Source organism: Caretta caretta, chromosome 4 (genome assembly GCF_965140235.1).
Source record: "Caretta caretta isolate rCarCar2 chromosome 4, rCarCar1.hap1, whole genome shotgun sequence".
Lineage (NCBI taxonomy): Eukaryota > Metazoa > Chordata > Testudines > Cheloniidae > Caretta > Caretta caretta.
In genome coordinates this window covers 126,665,270-126,683,479 of record NC_134209.1, presented here as the reverse complement: position 1 = coordinate 126,683,479, position 18,210 = coordinate 126,665,270, and the positions used below count along the sequence as shown (strand labels likewise).

Sequence of the window (18,210 nt, the reverse complement as noted above, 5' to 3'; positions counted from 1 at the left end):
TACATCCTCTATCTCTATTTTAATCACAATTGTTAATACAACAAAAGGGCGGGGAGTCTCTGGGTGCTGTTTCTGTTGTTACAGAGTATTGCTTTGAGTCTCTCTCTGTGTGAATTGCTTTGAGAACAGACTCTGTTTTAGAATGTACTAACGCAGTTAGCAGCTTGCAAGTTTCACACATAGAGGGAAAGAAACAGTACCAAAAAAACAAGAGACCTCTTAATTAGTAATACCCTGGAATTTAAACTATGGGGAATCAAACTCATTTGTGATTTTAATACAGAACTTCTTTAATATGATCCAACAATGATTCTTATGATAATTATTGTTTCCTTAAAGCCTCAGCTCCTGGAGTCAAGTGGATATGTGATGATTTCAGCCTTCATTCTTAAAGAAAAAGTAAGTTTCTAGCCCTGGTGGCTGTGGAGACAGCTTCACAATGTGACCCAGTGCACCATAAAGGCTCAAAAAGCAGAAGGTAAATAAAAAGAACACCAAATCTACTATTTGTACATAATCTCATGAATTAAAGCCAATCTCATGATTTTTGGTGAGCCTTACTCATGATTTCTGAACATTTGGGGTTGGCAATACTGCATTTGGATTACAGATAAAATAGTTGTTTTCCTGAAATCACAGAGATGGAAAATTGTTGTTTAATTATCAGATTCTTAACACGTTACAAGAGGCTGTCTAGCAATAGTCTATAGCGGACCAGAAAGTAAGGCATAATAACTTAAAATAAGAGAGGGGTGTGCGGTGTGGGAAGTCCTCCTTTGCTGTTATTCATAAGTCACTTAAGAGCCTGTCTACACCAACATTTAGTTCTCAGCAAGCTGGGGTGTGAATCTACCCTGCACTAGCTTGCTGCACACTAAATGTCCTCGGGGATCCTGCTGATGGGCACTGACAGTTCTTCAGTGTTCTTTGATCTACTCCACTTTGAAACAAATTGTCAGAGTATGTCAGTAGGATCTACATGGACACTTAGTGTGTGGCAGGCTACTACAGGGTAGATTTACACTAAGTGATCAAGGAGCCGAGCCCTTAGAGTAGATATTTTGTTACATGAGAACAATGACAGAGAGACCTAAACAATCATATCTTCCGTAAAACATTTGCATCATATTTGCCTGAATAGGTGATTGCACAAAATTCACTCAGTTACTTGCACTTAAATCATGTTTCCATTTTCCTTACCAGTAACACTAATATTAGAAGCCTATGTATATTTCAGAATAATCCCTATTACGTAACCAAAATAGTATTTCATACATTTATGGCACTGGAAAAGAAAAAAACTTTACAAAGTTCTAATCTACATAAGAACATAAGAATGGCCATACTGGGTCAGACCAAAGATCCATCTAGCCCAGTATCCTGTCTTCCGACAGTGGCCAATGCCAGGTGCTATTGGCCATTAATCAGAGTTGAATGTCCGTTATTATGAATATGTCGCTTTCTGTTGTGCTAGTCTTCCAAAATCCTCTCTTGATCAGCCACTTCATTATACTTAATACCATGTCTAATTGGTGCTTTCTCTTACTCACTCTTCATGTCTACCCTCTATTTATCCATTTATACTGTGTTTACATTTAATGCTATTGACCACAGCTGTTCTTCACACATTCCTTCTCTTTGTTTTTTTACATTCTGGTTCAGTTGTTATACTTGACCCATCACAGTGGTATCCAGGTTCTTTTCAAAGCGAAAATTAAAGGTATATATAATCTATGGGGATATTTTGAAGTTAGAAAAAGTGCAACAGATTTGATGCTGAGAGAGGTAAAAATATGAAGAATTTTAATAATCAGCAGTCAGTATTTTAATTAGTCACTTGAGGACACTTATAGTGTCTGCTGTCTCTTTTAAGGAGCAATCATGCACCTGCATACCCCCAGGGTGTTTAGATCACTAGATAGTAGTGCTGGTGGTCATGAAAATGAGGCAGATGCTTTTATTTTTTTTCCACTTCTTTCCAGCTTTAACTGCACCTAGATCTGTCATCTTAATTTGTTGAGACAACACGAGACATTATGGCCACTCAAAAAATAATTAAAGTTAAAAAAAAATTGAATGGCCTAGCTTGGACATTTGAGCTGAATGTTAAATAAAAGAAAAGTATTGTAATGTATTTAAAAGATGCTATGCACAAACCACATGCAGAAAAAACAAGAGGTAAGAATCGCCACACCAAATCAGACCACAGACCAATCTAGTTGGTATTTTGCCTCCAGCTGTGGCCACTATGTGATGTGACAGAAGAAAGAGAGATGCCCAACCCACAATTCACGTAAACCACTTGTGCAATGTTTTACACTGGAGTAAATTCCTTCTCTAGTCCTGCAAGCAATTGGTTGATGCTCCAAATTTTGAGATATGAATTTATAATATTCTCTTTACCTTGCACAGCTGTAAATGGTAACAATGATCATAAAGTTATCCAAACACAAACAAAACCTATAAAACACAGGGGAAAGGGAAGAAAATAAGCAATGGATGTTTAAACTCTTTGAGGACTAGATTCTAAAGAAGGCATTGCTATTTTTTGCTCATTCTGGCTATCCCACCTAGTAATAGAACTACTCCCCCATCTAAGTCCGTACAGTGTGTGTCAAAAGGAAGGGAAGACGCTGATCACAGAAAGCTGTAGTGTAAATGAAAAGGTAAAGAATGATTTCAGGAGAGGCTATTACAAAACAAGGCCCCAAGGATAATTGTTATTTTTTAAACATTCGTCAATGAATTAACATGGATGTCAACAAATATTTCAGATATATTAATCCCAGCAATGTTTCTCTTTTGCCAGAGCAATACAACACATACTGCCAACTGCTCAGTCTTTTCTTACCACTTCATTTTCAGCACCAAGAAGAAACATTTCTAAGTGTATTTCTTGAGTAATGGTTGCTTGTATTTTTCAAACACAGGTGTCATTTAATCAGGGATGTAGCAAATCTTTGATTTATATTCATTTTACATGTAAATATTGCTTTTGAATTCCTCAAATATTGACCCTTCATCAAGTAATGATGCAATGTTCCACCTGATAACCTCTGATGATGTGGGAAATTTCTGTAATATTTCTATGATGTCTGTGTGCCTCAGTTTCCCTCTGCACTTTGCAGTGCTACCCAGTGGGTGCAAAAGAGTTAAGCTGACTTGGAGCAGAGCAGGAGACATGAGGTATTGTGTCACATAACTATCTGAGGTGGAATTAATGGGTTGTTAAAGGACTGGCTGAAACTGACCCATACCAATGTGGAAGATCCACCAAGATAATGGAAACCCCCAAGGATTAAGCAATTGACACTTATCCATGGGAATCTCCAACAGGTGGAACATGTGAACTCAGCATGGGTCAATGGTGGGTTAAGCATACTGCCAGCTGCTCAGTCTTTTCTTACCATTTCATTGTCAGCATCAAGAAGAAACATTTCTAAGTGTATTTCTTGAGTAATGACTGCTTGTATTTTCCAAATACAGGTGTTATTTAATCAGGGATGTAGCAAATCTTTGATTTGTATTCATTTTACATGTAAATATTGCTTCTGAATTCCTCAAATATTGACCCTTCATCAAGTAATGATGCAATGTTCCATCTGGTAACCTCTGACAATGTGGGAAATTTCTGTAATATTTCTATGATGTCTGTGTGCCTCAGTTTCCCTCTGTACTTTGCAATGCTACCCAGTGGGTGCAAAAGAGTTAAGCTGACTTGGGGCTGAGCAGGAGACATGAGGTATTGTGTCACGTAACTATTTGAGGTGGAATTAATGGGTTGTTAAAGGATTGGCTGAAACTGACCCATATCAACATGGAAGATCCACCAAGATAACGGAAGCCCCCAAGAATTGAACTGTTGATACTTATCCATGGGAATCTCCAGCAGGTGGAACATGTGAACTCAGCATGGGTCAATGGTGGGTTAAGAGTTGGCTGTTGGAAGATACTCAGCAGCTCTCACCTCAGACTAAGGACAAAGGGTCAGAGACGGAGAATGAGCCAAGATGACTTTGAGAGCAGCATGGCTCAAGGGCACCCTTTGCCTCTCTCTGCTGACCTAAGGACTTTCAGAATCTCTAGGCCATTAATAAATTGTTACCTTGTTTTGAAGAAGCTGCCTGGTGTTACTTCAAATACTGAAAGCATTGTACCCTGAAGTACATGTCTCTCCCACATGAGTGTGACTTGACTGGATTCACTGCAGGGAGCCATGGAGAGACACTGAGATTACTCATGCCTGAAGGCCCAGTATCGGAGTCTTGGAAGCCATGGAACTGCTCCTGTGGGTCCTTGGCCGGAGAACATTAAAGGGGTCTCTCCCAAGGGACAGGTTACAGGCTAGGACATAGACCAGAGCTTGTGGATCTGTGACTTAAGCCACCCATTTGCAAAACAGCATGGGCACATGAGCACAGCATGGCAGCCATGTGTGGTCTTAGTATAAGTGAATGCCAACACACACGAGGCAGTACAAGGATGGTAGGCTATGTACAATCCTTACCATACTGCCAATTCCAGTGTTGTACTCCGACTGCCACAGTCATTGGCACACCCAGTGGCAGCTATTGTTGACTGAAAAAAATTGCATGGTACACACCCACAGTTTCCCCACTTTGACTTTGATGTGCATCTCCCTCAGGAACCTGCTCCAAGGAATATTTTGGTACTATTTTGCAAAATAAAAGCTCCTGGTTAAAGTGAACCCAGCTACAGCACAAGTGTTGCAAAATGAAGAGAAGCGCAGATGCCTATAACAGCCAGGCAGAAGGAACCCATAACATTGTTATTTGTATTAATGTAGCACCTAGGAGCTCCTGGGCAGCTCCTGCAGAGCCGCGGCCTGACCCGGTGCTCTGTGCTGTGTGGTGTGGCTGCCTGTCTTGGTGCAGCCCTGCCGCCAGCCACTGGTGCTCCAGGCAGCGCGGTGTGGGGGTGGGGGGTGGGATGGATAGAGGGAAGGGGAGTTCGGGGGGGGTCAGGGGCTGGAGGTGTGGATAGGGGTCGGGGCGGTCAGAGGGCGGGAAACAGGAGGGTTGAATGGGAGCAGGGGTCCTGGGGGGGGGGCCGGCAGGAAGGAGGGGGGGTTGGATGGGGCAGCGGGGGGCAGTTAGGGGTGAGGTGTCTGGGGGTGGTCAGGGAGAAGGGGTGGTTGGATGGGGCAGGGGTCTGGGGGGGCAGTCAGGAAGAAGAGGGGGGTTGGATGGGGCAGGAGGTCCAGAGGCAGTCAGGGGTCAGAGAGTGGGGTGGGGTGGGGCAGGGGTCACCGGGGTGCCATCAGGGGGCGAGAAGTTGGGGGGGGTTGGATAGGGGGCAGGGGCCAGGCCATGCCTGGCTGTTTGGGGAGGCACAGCCTTCCCTAACCGGCCCTCCATACAATTTCAGAAACCTGATGCGGCCCTCAGGCCAAAAAGTTTGCCCTCGCTTCTGCTAGGCACTATACAGACAACAAAAAGACTGCCCCTGTCCCAAACAGTTTACAATCTAAGGACATTAGAAAATTAAGTCAACCTAACTTACATTGGCATACAGCCGTCACAGTAATTACATCACTTGAGCATGTCTTCACTTTGCTCCTTGTATTGGTGGTGCATGTCCTCACCAGAAGCACTTGCACAGATTGAATTGTCAGCGTGGGACATTATAGGATGGATTTTGAAAGCCAGCAACAGTTGATGTAAGCAACACAATATCTACACTGACACTGCATTGACCTAACTACTTCAACCTCTCCGGGAGATGGAGTTATTACGTCAGCGTAGTGGGTGAGTTATGTCACTGGGAGCAAAATTGTAGTGTAGACACTTACAGAGTTAGGTCAACCAAGCTGCGTTGTGTTGACCTAACTGTGTAATGTAGTTCAGGGCTAAATACAAGACAAGATATGGATACAAAATGAGTACATGGAAACGAGACAAATATTAGTCAGCATGATAGTGGTCTCATGCTCTAGGAAGGATTATCAAGCATAATCATTAATAACAAAGATGTCCCTTAGGCTGTTGGGTCCTATATAGAAGAGAGTTGTCACCAGATGAAGGAAAAAGGTTGATGTGCTGCAAAAAGTACCTAGGATGTAAAGCAGACAAGATGCTAAAGTCTGTAGGTAGTGCAGCATCAATAGTAAATATTAAGACAAATTGGTATATACGTTGCTGTGTTGAAGAAACTTCTCATCCTATTAAATCAGTTCTTGTAAGAAGCCACAAATGAGAAGTTTTCAAAGGCAAATGGTGGTGTAACTATCTTGAATGTTTCATTGTCTACCATTGCCTATACACAGGAGTCTGTAAGCGTTTAATAACACACAGCACTTACATATTTGCTGACGGTTATCTGCTACAAATTGTTGGCTCGGATATATCTGACAGCAAGTTGCATAGTGACATAGGAGAGGTCTGCCACAAATGTAGACGCAAGTGGAAGCCCACTCCTTCAGTGGTCAACATTCATGTGTTTATGCAGGATTAGGACTCAATTGTGCTAGGTGCTGTGCAAACACAACAAAAAGATAGTTTCTACCCCAAAGAGATTACTGTCTAAATCAGACAACAGATGGATATGACAGGCTACAGCAATGTATTTACTTCCACCAGCTTTGTCAAACTAAAAAGGCTTTGTGAGAGCAAAGTTAACTAAGAAAGTGCATAGGGTGCCTCCTATCAAGAACTGAAGATAGAAGATTATTATAAAATCCTAGCAAACTCTGGATAGAGTGACCTATCAGAAGAAACTACCATCTCTGAAGTACTTTGCCATGTCAGTGTATGTGCACCCTGGCCTTAAAATGAGATTATGGTTGGTCTAGCTAAATCATCAAGGCAATAGCCTGGTTATTATGGTGGCCATGAAATCTGGAGCTGATTCTAAGGATTCACCATCCACCCAGATGTTGGAGTCACCAAGCACTATCAGCCTTGTCGTTTCCAATGCCACTGCAGTGTGTACACTTCATCAGCTCAGGCAGGGACTTTGCAGTGCCGTGTGGGAATCAGTAGACTAAATCTAATCCTGATTTAACACCACAAAGGGACTCACATGCTAAATGAACACAGTGTATTTGATAAAGTCTTGTGGTTGAAGACTCCCTGTACTTCAGAATGGTTGCAAAATGCATAGCCACCTCATCTCTCTGGTGATTCCCCTTTGGTTCATGCTGGACCAAATACCCAGCTGGAATCAAACTGGCCAAGAATGGCTAAGCAGGTTTCAATAATGCATACAAGAATGGGGACTGTGACCGTGTGGGATATCTCTGAACAAATTATAACGTCCATTTTGTACCCTGTCTTCCATTTTGTGTGTTGACTACCATTTTGTATTCTGTTTTGAAAAACCAGTTTGACCTTGGTAAGGTCAATCTTACGCTGCATTCCAGATAGGTGGCCAGCCTAGGAAAAAGGTGTGGGGCAGGGTCACCCGTCCGGAAGTGGGTCGTGTGACCCCTCTAATAACTCCTCACACTGCCCTCTATCAATCAGGAGTGGTTCTACCAAATCCAGGGGTTATATTTAAACTGTTCAATAGCATCTGCAAACTCCTGAGGTTTTATTTCATTTCATATTAATCAGAACACACCATCCTCACCCACCCACCTCCCTTACTGTGGGTGGACACCCATCAGATTTAGTTACTGATCATTAATACGATTAACCCTGAGGGAAACAAGGGTGGGTATTTTCAGTCACCCTGGCTATTCAGTGGGGGTGTGATTAAAACCATACAGTTCAACAGGATGGGTCAGCTCTATTGTACTCAAACGCATGTCTGAACCATCCCTGTATTTTTTTTAAATTGTAAACACATTTTTAGGGCCCCCCCCCCCAAGATTCTACAACATACATTTTAGCTTTTTGCTGTAAATGGGTCTATTTTACACAAAGACGCAAGAGCTAGGTTCTCACAAACAATTTTTTTTTAATTTAAAAGACGTACAGCTCCTTGAAAACACACCAAGATGCTCCGTTAAAACTTTTAGCTCACTTAAGGGCCACAGAGACCTAACAGAAACACAGATAGTCACAAAGCCCTTTTCAATAGATTTTTTTTTATTTACAGCTACCAAGTTTTATATTGCATGTTTGTCCCCTCACCATTCTCTAACTTAATCCTTTTAGATTTCTTACAAATAGTCTTTTTCTTAAGCAGGGTTCTGTAACTTTTTGCGTGGACCAGACAATCAATATAACGCTGTAAGCAGGCATCTTCCAGTTTGGTCATTTTCTTTAAAACACGGTCAGGGTCTCCACTGAATTGCACAGCATTTATCAAGGTCATCCCATGCGCTAAATATTCTTGAGTTAAGCACAGACATTGCATAGCATAAGCTATGGCAATAAGAGTGTTTAATAAGCTTTCCATACACAGCTCAGCACACAGGCCCCAGAGCTTGCAGTTTATATCCACTGAAGTCCAAGTCACACAGTCATGGTGCTGCTGGCCTGGCGCATCTATGACACAGCCCTCACAATCTTCTGAAAGCTTTTCCCTAAGACAGTGATTAAGGACAGCATAAACAGCAACGTGTACAATAGTCCGCATGACTTTTTTACGCTCTTGACATGGCACTGGCTCAGTTAGTTTCATGCCAAGCCTCCTCCTAAACTCCTCATAGTTATCATCCTTGGAGTTCTCCTGAACAATTTATATCAGCGTTGAACAAAAAAAAGGCAGGCCCGGTTCATCTTCGCTGCTTGATGCAATGCTGTTCAGGGCCTCCGGGTCCTCAAGCAAGGCATCGTTGAGCTGTCGAGACAGTTTCAGAAAAGAAACAAGTGTAAGTTCCCTCTGCTTGTTTTTAGATTTACACAACCTTGGTTCCTAACCCCATTACACATATACGCACACACACACACAAATCCTCTAATGTTACTTCTAAATCGTTCATTTACCTGAGCGACATCTTTTCCTTTCACCTTGTCTGCCGGTGACTCCCCCAAGTTGTGTTTGCCTTCCTCCTCCAGGCGGGTTGACGACGAGAGGCCACCACGCTCGTCAGGGTGTCTCACGAGCAGTTGGATTTTGGGTTTGGGTTCCAGCATATCCATCAAGGGCTGGGCCAAAGGGCTCCCCTTAGCCGCTCCCTACTCCTCCTCGAAACTGTTGCTGATGTAGCGCTTTCTCCGGCAATGGTCGAAGGCTATTAGGGCTAAAACAAAGTCTGAAGTTCTCATGGGGGTGGTGAAGGAGTCCATGTTTCCTCTCAGCCTTTCCACGATTTCTAAAACACACATTCTTGGTAAGAGACGGCTTCTTCTGCCCGGCACTGGGACTTATGTGGTGACGGTGCTGTGCTCTGATTGGTAGAGGGCGGAGGGAGGAGCTGTTAGAGAGGTCACACTACCCACTTCCGGACAGGTCACCTAGCCCCGAAACTCCCCCCCAATTAGTCAAATCTCCTATCAGGATGGTCCTACAGGGGTGAAACCCATCCTGATTGGTAGAGGGCAGTGGTAGGAGCTCTTAGAGGGGTCACATGACACACCTTGCTTCCAGTCATGTGTCCGGCTTCACCCTGGAAATAATGCCCCCAGGGCAGGACTTCCAGCAACAGGTGGGCAGGGCTTAAGGGGTCAAGGAGCGGGGCTGACATTTGATTGATGGTAGGGCCCTTATACTAATGGTAGGGCCCAAATCAGTAACTAAGCATTTAAAAAGTCAGGCACCAAGCCTGAAGATTTGACTTGCTATTCCTTAGCTGCAAAAAAATTTCTCCAAAGATGAGTTAACAAGGAAGCAATGTATTTGATTCTGTGAAGGCTATATTTTGGCACCTAATATATATATATATATATACATTCTTAATAAAATGTAAGAGTGTTGCAGAATGCAGCAGTAATTTTGATGAAACTAAAAAAATCTGATATCCACTGTGACGTTCCCTTCTGGACCGGTGATCTGCTAGGCCACTCCAATTCTTGGCTCTGGGAGCCAGCCTTACCCTGCTCTGCTGTGAGAACCCCCACTCCTTGGCTGTGCACAGCCTCTGGCATGTCAGCTGCTCACAGCTACTTGCAAGCAAATGACACGAGCCAATATCTCCGTTCCCAGAAACAACCCTAGGAACCTCTGTCTTGCAGTGTCCAGTTATGCTCGCTGGGTGTGGCAAGCTTAGATAAATTCGTTAATTTAACAAAGAGATTGATATGTACCAGGCTTGTTATTCCAAGGGGAGCCTCTGATACACTTCAAACCAAACTGCTTCAGGTAGAATAAACAAACAGATTTATTAACTATAAATGTAGATGTCATGGTGGGAGTCTTCTACAGACCAACAGACCAGGGGGATGAGGTGTACGAGGCTTTTTTCAGGCAACTAACAGAAGTTACTAGATCACAGGCCCTGGTTCTCATGGGGGACTTCAATCACCCCGATATCTTCAGGGAGAGCATGACAGCAGTGCACAGACAATCCAGGAAGTTTTTGGAAAGTATAGGGGACAATTTCCTGGTGCAAGTGCTGGAGGAACCCACTAGGGGGCAGAGCTGCTCTTGACCTGATGCTCACAAATAGGAAAGAATTAGTAAGGGAAGCAAAAGTGGATGGGAACCTGGGAGGCAGTAACCATGACCTGGTGGAGTTCAGGATCCTGACACAAGGAAGAGATGAGAGCAGCAGAATACGGACCCTGGACTTCAGAAAAGCAGACTTTGACTCCCTCAGGGAATTGATGGGCAGGAACCCCTGGGAGAATAACATGAGGGGGAAAGGAGTCCAGGAGAGCTGGCTGTATTTTAAAGAACCCTTATTGAGGATGCAGGAACAAACCATCCCGATGCGTAGAAAGAATACTAAATATGGCAGGCGACCAGCTTGGCTTAACAGTGAAATCCTTGCTGATCTTAAACACAAAAAAGAAGCTTATAAGAAGTGGAAGATTGGACAAATGACCAGGGAGGAGTATAAAAATATTGCTCAGGCATGCAGGAGTGAATCAGGAAGGCCAAATCACAGTTGGTGTTGCAGCTAGCAAGAGATGTTAAGAGTAACAAGAAGGGTTTCTTCAGGTATGTTAGCAACAAGAAGAAGGTCTAGGAAAGTGTGGGCCCCTTACTGCATGGAGGAGGCAACCTAGTGACAGAGGATGTGGAAAAAGCTAATGTATTCAATGCTTTTTTTGCTTCTGTCTTCATGAACAAGGTCAGCTCCCAGACTACTGCATTGGGCAGCACAGTATGGGGAGGAGGTGACCAGCCTTCTGTGGAGAAAGAAGTGGTTCAGGACTATTTAGAAAACCTGGATGAGCACAAGTCCATGGGGCTAGATGCGCTGCATCCGAGGGTTCTAAATGAATTGGCGGATGTGATTGCAGAGCCATTGGCCATTATCTTTGAAAACTCATGGCGATTGGGGGAGGTCCCAGATGACTGGAAAAAGGCTAATATAGTGCCCATCTTTAAAAAGGGGAAGAAGAAGGATCCGGGGAACTACAGGCCGGTCAGCCTCACCTCAGTCCTTGGAAAAATCGTGGAGCAGGTCCTCCAGGAAACAATTCTGAAGCACTTAGAGGAGAGGAAAGTGATCAGGAACAGTCAGCATGGATTCACCAAGAGCAGGTCATGCCTGACGAACCTAATTGCCTTCTATGACGAGATATTTGGCTCTGTGGATGAGGGGAAAGCTGTGGACATCTTATTCCTTGACTTTAGCAAAGCTTTTGACACAGTCTCCCACAGTATTCTTGCCAGCAAGTTAAAGAAGTATGGGCTGGATGAATGGACTATAAGGTGGATAGAAAGCTTGCTAGATCATCGGGCTCAACAGGTAGTGATCAATGGCTCCATGTCTAGTTGGCAGCTGGTATCAAGCAGAATACCCAAGGGTCGGTCCTGGGGTCGGTTATGTTCAATATCTTCATTAATAATCTGGAGGATGGCGTGGATTGCACCCTCAGCAAATTTGCAGATGACACCAAACTGGGAGGAGTGGTAGATATGCTGGAGGGTAGGGATAGCATACAGAGGAATCTAGACAAATTAGAGGATTGGTCCAAAAGAAATCTGATGAGGTTCAAGAAGGACAAGTGCAGAGTCCTGCACTTAGGGCAGAAGAATCCCATGCACTGCTACAGACTAGGGGCTGAGTGGCTAGGCAGCAGTTCTGCAGAAAAGGACCTAGGGGTTACAGTGGACAAGAAGCTGGATATGAATCAACAATGTGCCCTTGTTGCCAAGATGGCTAATTGCATTTTGGTCTGTATAAGCAGGAGCATTGCCAGCAGATCGAGGGATGTGATTGTTTCCCTCTATTCGGCATTGGTGAGGCCTCATCTGGAGTACTGTGTCCAGTTTTGGGCCCCACACTACAAGAAAGATGTGGAAAAATTGGAAAGAGTCCAGCAGAGGGCAACAAATTAGGGGGCTGGAGCACGTGGTTTATGAGGAGAGGCTGAGGGAACTGGGATTATTTAGTCTGCAGAGGAGAAGAATGAGGGGGGATTTGATAGCTGCTTTCAATTACCTGAAAGGGGGTTCCAAAGAGGATGGATCTAGACTGTTCTCAGTGGTAGTAGATGACAGAACAAGGAGTGCTATAGTTGCAGTGGGGGAGATTTAGGTTGGATATTAGGAAAAACTTTTTCACGAGGAGGGTGGTGAAGCATTGGAATGCATTACCTGGGGAGATCGTAGAATCTCTTTTCTTAGAGGTTTTTAAGGTCAGGCTTGATAGAGCCCTGGCTGGGATGATTTAGTTGGGGATTGGACCTGCTTTGAGCAGGGGGTTGGACTAGATGACCTCCTAAGGTCCCGTCCAACCCTGATATTCTATGATTTTAAGTGATTATAAGTCAAAGTATAACAAGTCAGATTTGGTCAAATGAAATAAAAGCAAAATGCATTCTAAGCTGATCTTAACACTTTCAGTGTCTTTAAAAACTTAGATGCTTCTCACCACAGACTGGCTGATTGCTTTTCAGTCAGGCTCTCCCCTTTGATAAGAGCTTCAGTTGCTTGGTGGTGGTGGTGGTGTCTGTAGATGTAAGAGGAAGAGAAAGAGCATGGCAAAATGTCTCTCCCTTTTATCATGTCCTTTCTTTCCTCTTGGCTTTGCTCCCCTCCCCTTTTAGAGTCAGGTGAACGTTACCTCATCACAGTCTCAAACTGACCAAAGGAAGGGGGTGACTTGCTCAAGGGTCTAACAGATTCTTTTGTTGCTGCCTAAGCCAGTGTCCATAGTTCCTGTGAGGCTGGGCTGGGTTTGTCCCAACCATGCCCTGATGAGGTGTGAACTGCCTCTCTGTTCTTGGAGAGTTTTGTTCATGGGCTTGCTTTAAGCCATGAGGATACATTTTCAGCCTCATAATTATATACATGAAATTATGACTTATAACGTTACTGTACTATAACATCACTATAACAGCCATGCTCAGTGCATTATGAGCCTTCCAAAGACACCCAACATGACAAACTTGGCATTGGATACCACACAGTCATTTTATAAAGATGAACATGGGGGTGTAGGGTGTTCCCCTGAGGTACAGAGCATCACATCCACTTTCTGGCTCTGGCTGTTAAGGTGGTGGATTTGGAGGATTTTACTGCATGTGATTCAATGAGACATGTATAGGCTCGCTTATGCAAATTGTGTCCCTATATCTTTCATGCTAAGCAAATAAAACATGTGTGTTTGTATGTCACAAAGAGTGTGGGTGAGCTACAGTTTGCTTCTGGGGGGTGGTGGTGGGAGTAGGTATAGAGTGATGAAAGTGTGACATTATTTTTTTAGAATACCCCCCCCCCCCGTCTTTTCCAGTCTACCCTAACTGGAAAAAACTGCATCTGTTTTTTTAAATGGAAATTATTTAGCAAGGATGGGCAATTTCAGTCCAAATAGAGGGTGTTTTTAAATCTATGTTTTATTTATTTACTTATTTACTTATTTATTTATGTCTTGTATAAGCAAAAATAGGAGGTTATAACTAAACCTGTTTTGAAACCCTGAGTTTGGCATTCTCTACCAAGCAAACATTATAATACCACATATGTAACCATTTCACTGAAGGATCTCAGAGTACTTTACAAATGTTAATTAGTCAAGCACCACAACACTCCTGTTATTAAGGTACAGAGGGTTCAGTGACCAGTTCTGCAGTGCCCTTGGTTGTCCTGTCTTTAACGGAAACTGAGGGAGTCTCAGCACTTCCCAGCTGCTCAGCACATTATAGGATCAGGCTATACAGTATGTGACTTGCCTATGTCACACAGCAATGCCTAGAAGTCGTGACTCTTAGCTCCTTACTAGATTGTACTCCCTTGGGTAACAGAGATGCTGCTTGAAAAGAAAAGTGTTTTATAGCCAGATGAAGTAATACCTGCCAAAATAAGATGAGAGGGAATGAAAGTCCCAGATCATGGCAATTACCACATTTCCACCTGAGTGAGATGGAATTGAATTACCTGTTATTAATTCCCCCCTCCGGATCCCAGACTCCATATGCCTTTCAGGAATCTGTCTAGGAAACACTGACATTCTATCTCTCTCTCTTGATACCACGTGGCTTAGCTCTTTGTCATTATTTGTGGATCCCTTCCACAAAGCTCCCCTGGGAAAGATAAATTAGCTAATGGATTTTTCTGCGCTGATTATTCTCTCTCTTCCTTTTCCATTTCCTCAAAGCACATCACACCTCTCCACTTCATGTCAGGCGCCCCTACTCTAGGCACCCACAAACCGCCCACCTCAGTCCCACACCTCCGCTACAGACTCCCCACCCAAACACCGAGAAACAATCCACTCTCGCCCGCTTTCAGCACTGACAAACCACCCCTTCTTCAGGCCCCTACACGGGGGAACCCCTTCACCTCTCTTACCCATCCCCTCCACAGTTAAGGCGACCAACACCTCCCACTCCTACCAGCACGCTCCACACACCCTGCTCCTACAGCTCCACCGCACAGCCCGGGCCCCTACACGCTGACAACCCGCCCGCACTCGAATCCCTGCACCTCTCCATTACACACCCCGACAAGGAAACCGCTCCAGCCACCGCTTGCGTCCTTCGCCCCTCCCGTCCCACCGCTACCGCTACACTACCCGGCTCCCCACCGCCAAACACCCTGCCCCTCTCTTCCAGCCCCGACACACAGCTCAGCCCTCCACCCTAACAGGCGCGCCGCACTCCCCGACGCCCCGCTTCAGCGGCCCGACGTGCAGCCTTCTCCAGCTGCCTTGCAGGCCCTCCGAAATCACCCCCCTCCGTGTGCATCGCCCGACGTCCGTCACCCGTCTCACCCCTGCTGAGGCGCGGCACACAGACCCGCCATACCCACCTCCTCCCACACACTCCTCCAACAGGCGCACCCCACCCCACCCCACAGCCCGCTCCCCGCTCCCGCACCGGATACCTAGACCCCCCCCCCCCGCTCGCGGCGCTCGCACCCGGGGCAGGGACAGAAGGAGGGAACGGGGCCCAGGGGCTGGCTGACGCTCGTGAGCTGCCCAGGGGTCACTACCCCCCCCCCCCAGGGCGGTGGGCGGCTGACATCCAATCCCCTCCCGCGCCAACCCGGCGGCAGTGCCAGCGGGACCTGCCCCAGCCGCGCCGGCCGGCCGGCTCTATAAGAACCCGGCTCGGGTTCCCTGCGCTGCGAAGGCGAGGGAGCGAGAGCCGGGCGAGTGAGGCGCGTTGCTGCTTGAGCACGCAGCCCCTGCAAACCCGCGGGGAAGGCGGGAGGAACTTTGAGGCCACTGAGCCCAGCCCAGCCCGGCAGGGAGCAGGGAGGTGACCCGGGCAGGAGAAGGGACAGGCAGGGGGAGGAAGGGAAGGAGGCAGCAGGCTGGCAGTGGAGCTGAGCGGTCTCTGTGAGCGCTAACAGAGGCGGCGAAGTGACCCTGCTCGCTGCCCCCCCCCCCCGCCTCCTCACTGTTACACAGCGAGTAGGGGGGTCCCTGCTGCGGGGCCTTGTCTGTCACCCCCCGTTTCTTCCCCACCCGAGTCCCGCTGAGGAGCTCGGCCACCCCCAGCCGGTCTCAGGGCGCTTGGCGGGTGGCCGCGATGGTGGAAGATAATGCAGACACCACCTCCAGCTCTGCGGGGAAGAAGAGCCGCGAGGGGTGCCCGGACCAGCCGCAGCCTTACCCAAGCAGCCGGCAGCCGGAGGAGTGGGAGATGGAGAAGTCGGCGCAGGGGCCCCCAGGGCAGCCTGGAGGCAGCCGCTTGGTGGGAAGCAGCTGCCCGCAGAAAAACGCTGAGATCCTGAGCAGCCAGTACGGCATCAACTTGTTCCTAGCCGGGCTGCTGCTCATGTTCGCCTGGGCTGTGCATGCCGTGGGCATCAGCAAGCAGGAGCTGCTCTCCTATCTCATCACCATCATGCTCATCCAGCTGCTCTGGATGCTGTGGTACATCTTCAGGAGCTACACGCAGAGGACGCTGATCCAAGAGAAAGACACCCACGCAGGAGCCCGCTGGTTAAAGTGTAAGTCGCGAGTCCCACTTCCATTTACTGGCAGAGCCAAGTCTGCGCTTTGGTTTCCCCTGCGAGGATAGCCAAAAAAACCCCGCAACCTCCCAGGGGGCTCAGCGCGTTTTAGGGTCAAATCTATGGTCTGTGTACTTGCCCTACCCTTGGCCGTATAGTAGTGAAGGTTCCCATACTCAAGCAGAATGGAAATTTCTAGTGGATTCATTCCATGCAACCTGCAACTTGTCAGTCACATTACTATGAAAAGAGAAATTTCACTCCCAGAGGGTTCCTCTGAAATCCCCTAATTTCTACCTTTCCTACCAGAGTCCGACATATGCTTGACACCAGTATATTTGAAGCTCCTTTTTATTTTGTTATTCTTCTGTTCTTCATAATGATAATTTTCTTATTTTCTGTACAAAAACAATAAAAACCAACCAAACAAAAATTAAAATCAACTACATAGTTATATCTAGATATAAAAATAGATGTAGATATAGATTATATGGATACCAATCACAGAGATGAACATACTAGAGATTGAACCCCGCCCCATGCACACTCCCTACTTACTTAAAACCTAGATAACCAGGATGGTGGGCACATTTAAAATAGGATAGTTAGGTTAGATCAGGCAATTGTGTAGGTGTGAGTCTATTTGTCTAGAGGAATTTGGGACTTGGGAAGTGAACTCTTTTCAAGCAATGCAATATTATTTATTTTATTGCAGAATGCATCACAGGTGTCAAAGCTTGTCTATACAAACAAACTGTTATTATTACCCGTGTTACCTGTAGGAAAGGGATAGATAAGAGAGTTAATATCATAATGCCACTCTATAAATCCATGGTACATCCACACCTTGAATACTGGATGCAGTTCTGGTTGCCCCATTTAAAAAAAGATGTATTAGAATTGAAAGAGGTACAGAGAAGGGCAACAAAAATGTTTAGGGGTATGGAAAACCTTCCTTATGAGGAGAGGTTAAAAAGACTGGTACTGTTCAGCTTGAAAAAAGAGAAAACTAAGAGGAGGTTATGTCAGAGGTCTATAAAATCATGAATGGTTTGGAGAAAGTGAATAAAGAAGTGTTGTTGATCCCTTCACATAACACAAGAAGGAGGGGTCATCTAATTAAAATTAATAGGCAGCAGCTTTAAAACAAACATGAGGAAGTACTTCTTCATGGGGGCACACAGTCAACATGTGAAACTCATTGCCAGGGGATGTTATGAAGGCCAAAATTATATTGTGGTCCAAAAAATAATTAGATAAGTTCATGAAGGATAGGTCATCAGTGGCTATTAGCCAAGATGGTCAGGGATGCAACCCCATGCTCTGGATGTACCTCAGCCTCTGACTGCCAGAAGCTGGGGATAGATCACTCAATAATTGCCATGCGTTGTCCATTCCAACTGAAGCATTCAGCACCAGCCATTGCTGGAAGATAGGATACTGGGTTAGATGGATCATTGGTCTGACCCAGCATTCTTATGTTCTTAAGGCACCATAAGTATTTATGGTACTTTTCAGAGAGACAAGAAGACAAGGACCCTTCCCCAAGGAGCTTGCAGTTTAGGATATGAACTATGTGTACCATACTGGTAGCACCTGTAGGCGAAAAAGGGCATTTCTGGGAAGCTTTGCAAGGCTTTTGCAGAAGCAATTATTTGCGCAGTCATGTGCATATGGGATGTAGGCCCGCAATGGTTTTATTGAATGTTGTATTGAATAGTATGACAAAATCACATTAACTGAAAAGAATGTTGTGTTTCAGGATTGCAGGAAAAAAGCAAGGTC

At 45.5% G+C, this 18,210-nt stretch overlaps 1 protein-coding gene and 1 long non-coding RNA gene across 2 annotated transcripts in view; one reads left to right on the top strand and one right to left on the bottom strand.

Moving 5' to 3' along the window:
• Positions 1 to 7,969: 7,969 nt before the first annotated feature.
• On the bottom strand, positions 7,970 to 16,201 carry LOC125635504 (uncharacterized). The gene is made up of 3 exons (XR_007356283.2): positions 16,083 to 16,201; positions 8,895 to 9,298; positions 7,970 to 8,748 (listed from the first exon to the last, which is right to left on the bottom strand). It is a non-coding gene; the product is annotated as an uncharacterized LOC125635504 (long non-coding RNA).
• Positions 15,874 to 18,210, top strand: part of OTOP1 (otopetrin 1) — a 36,386-nt gene continuing 34,049 nt past the window's right edge. Inside the window, exon 1 of the mRNA XM_048847250.2 lies at positions 15,874 to 16,422. Coding sequence (XP_048703207.1) covers positions 15,999 to 16,422 — 424 coding nt within the window. The 5' untranslated portion in view covers positions 15,874 to 15,998. The remainder of the gene's footprint in view (positions 16,423 to 18,210) is intronic.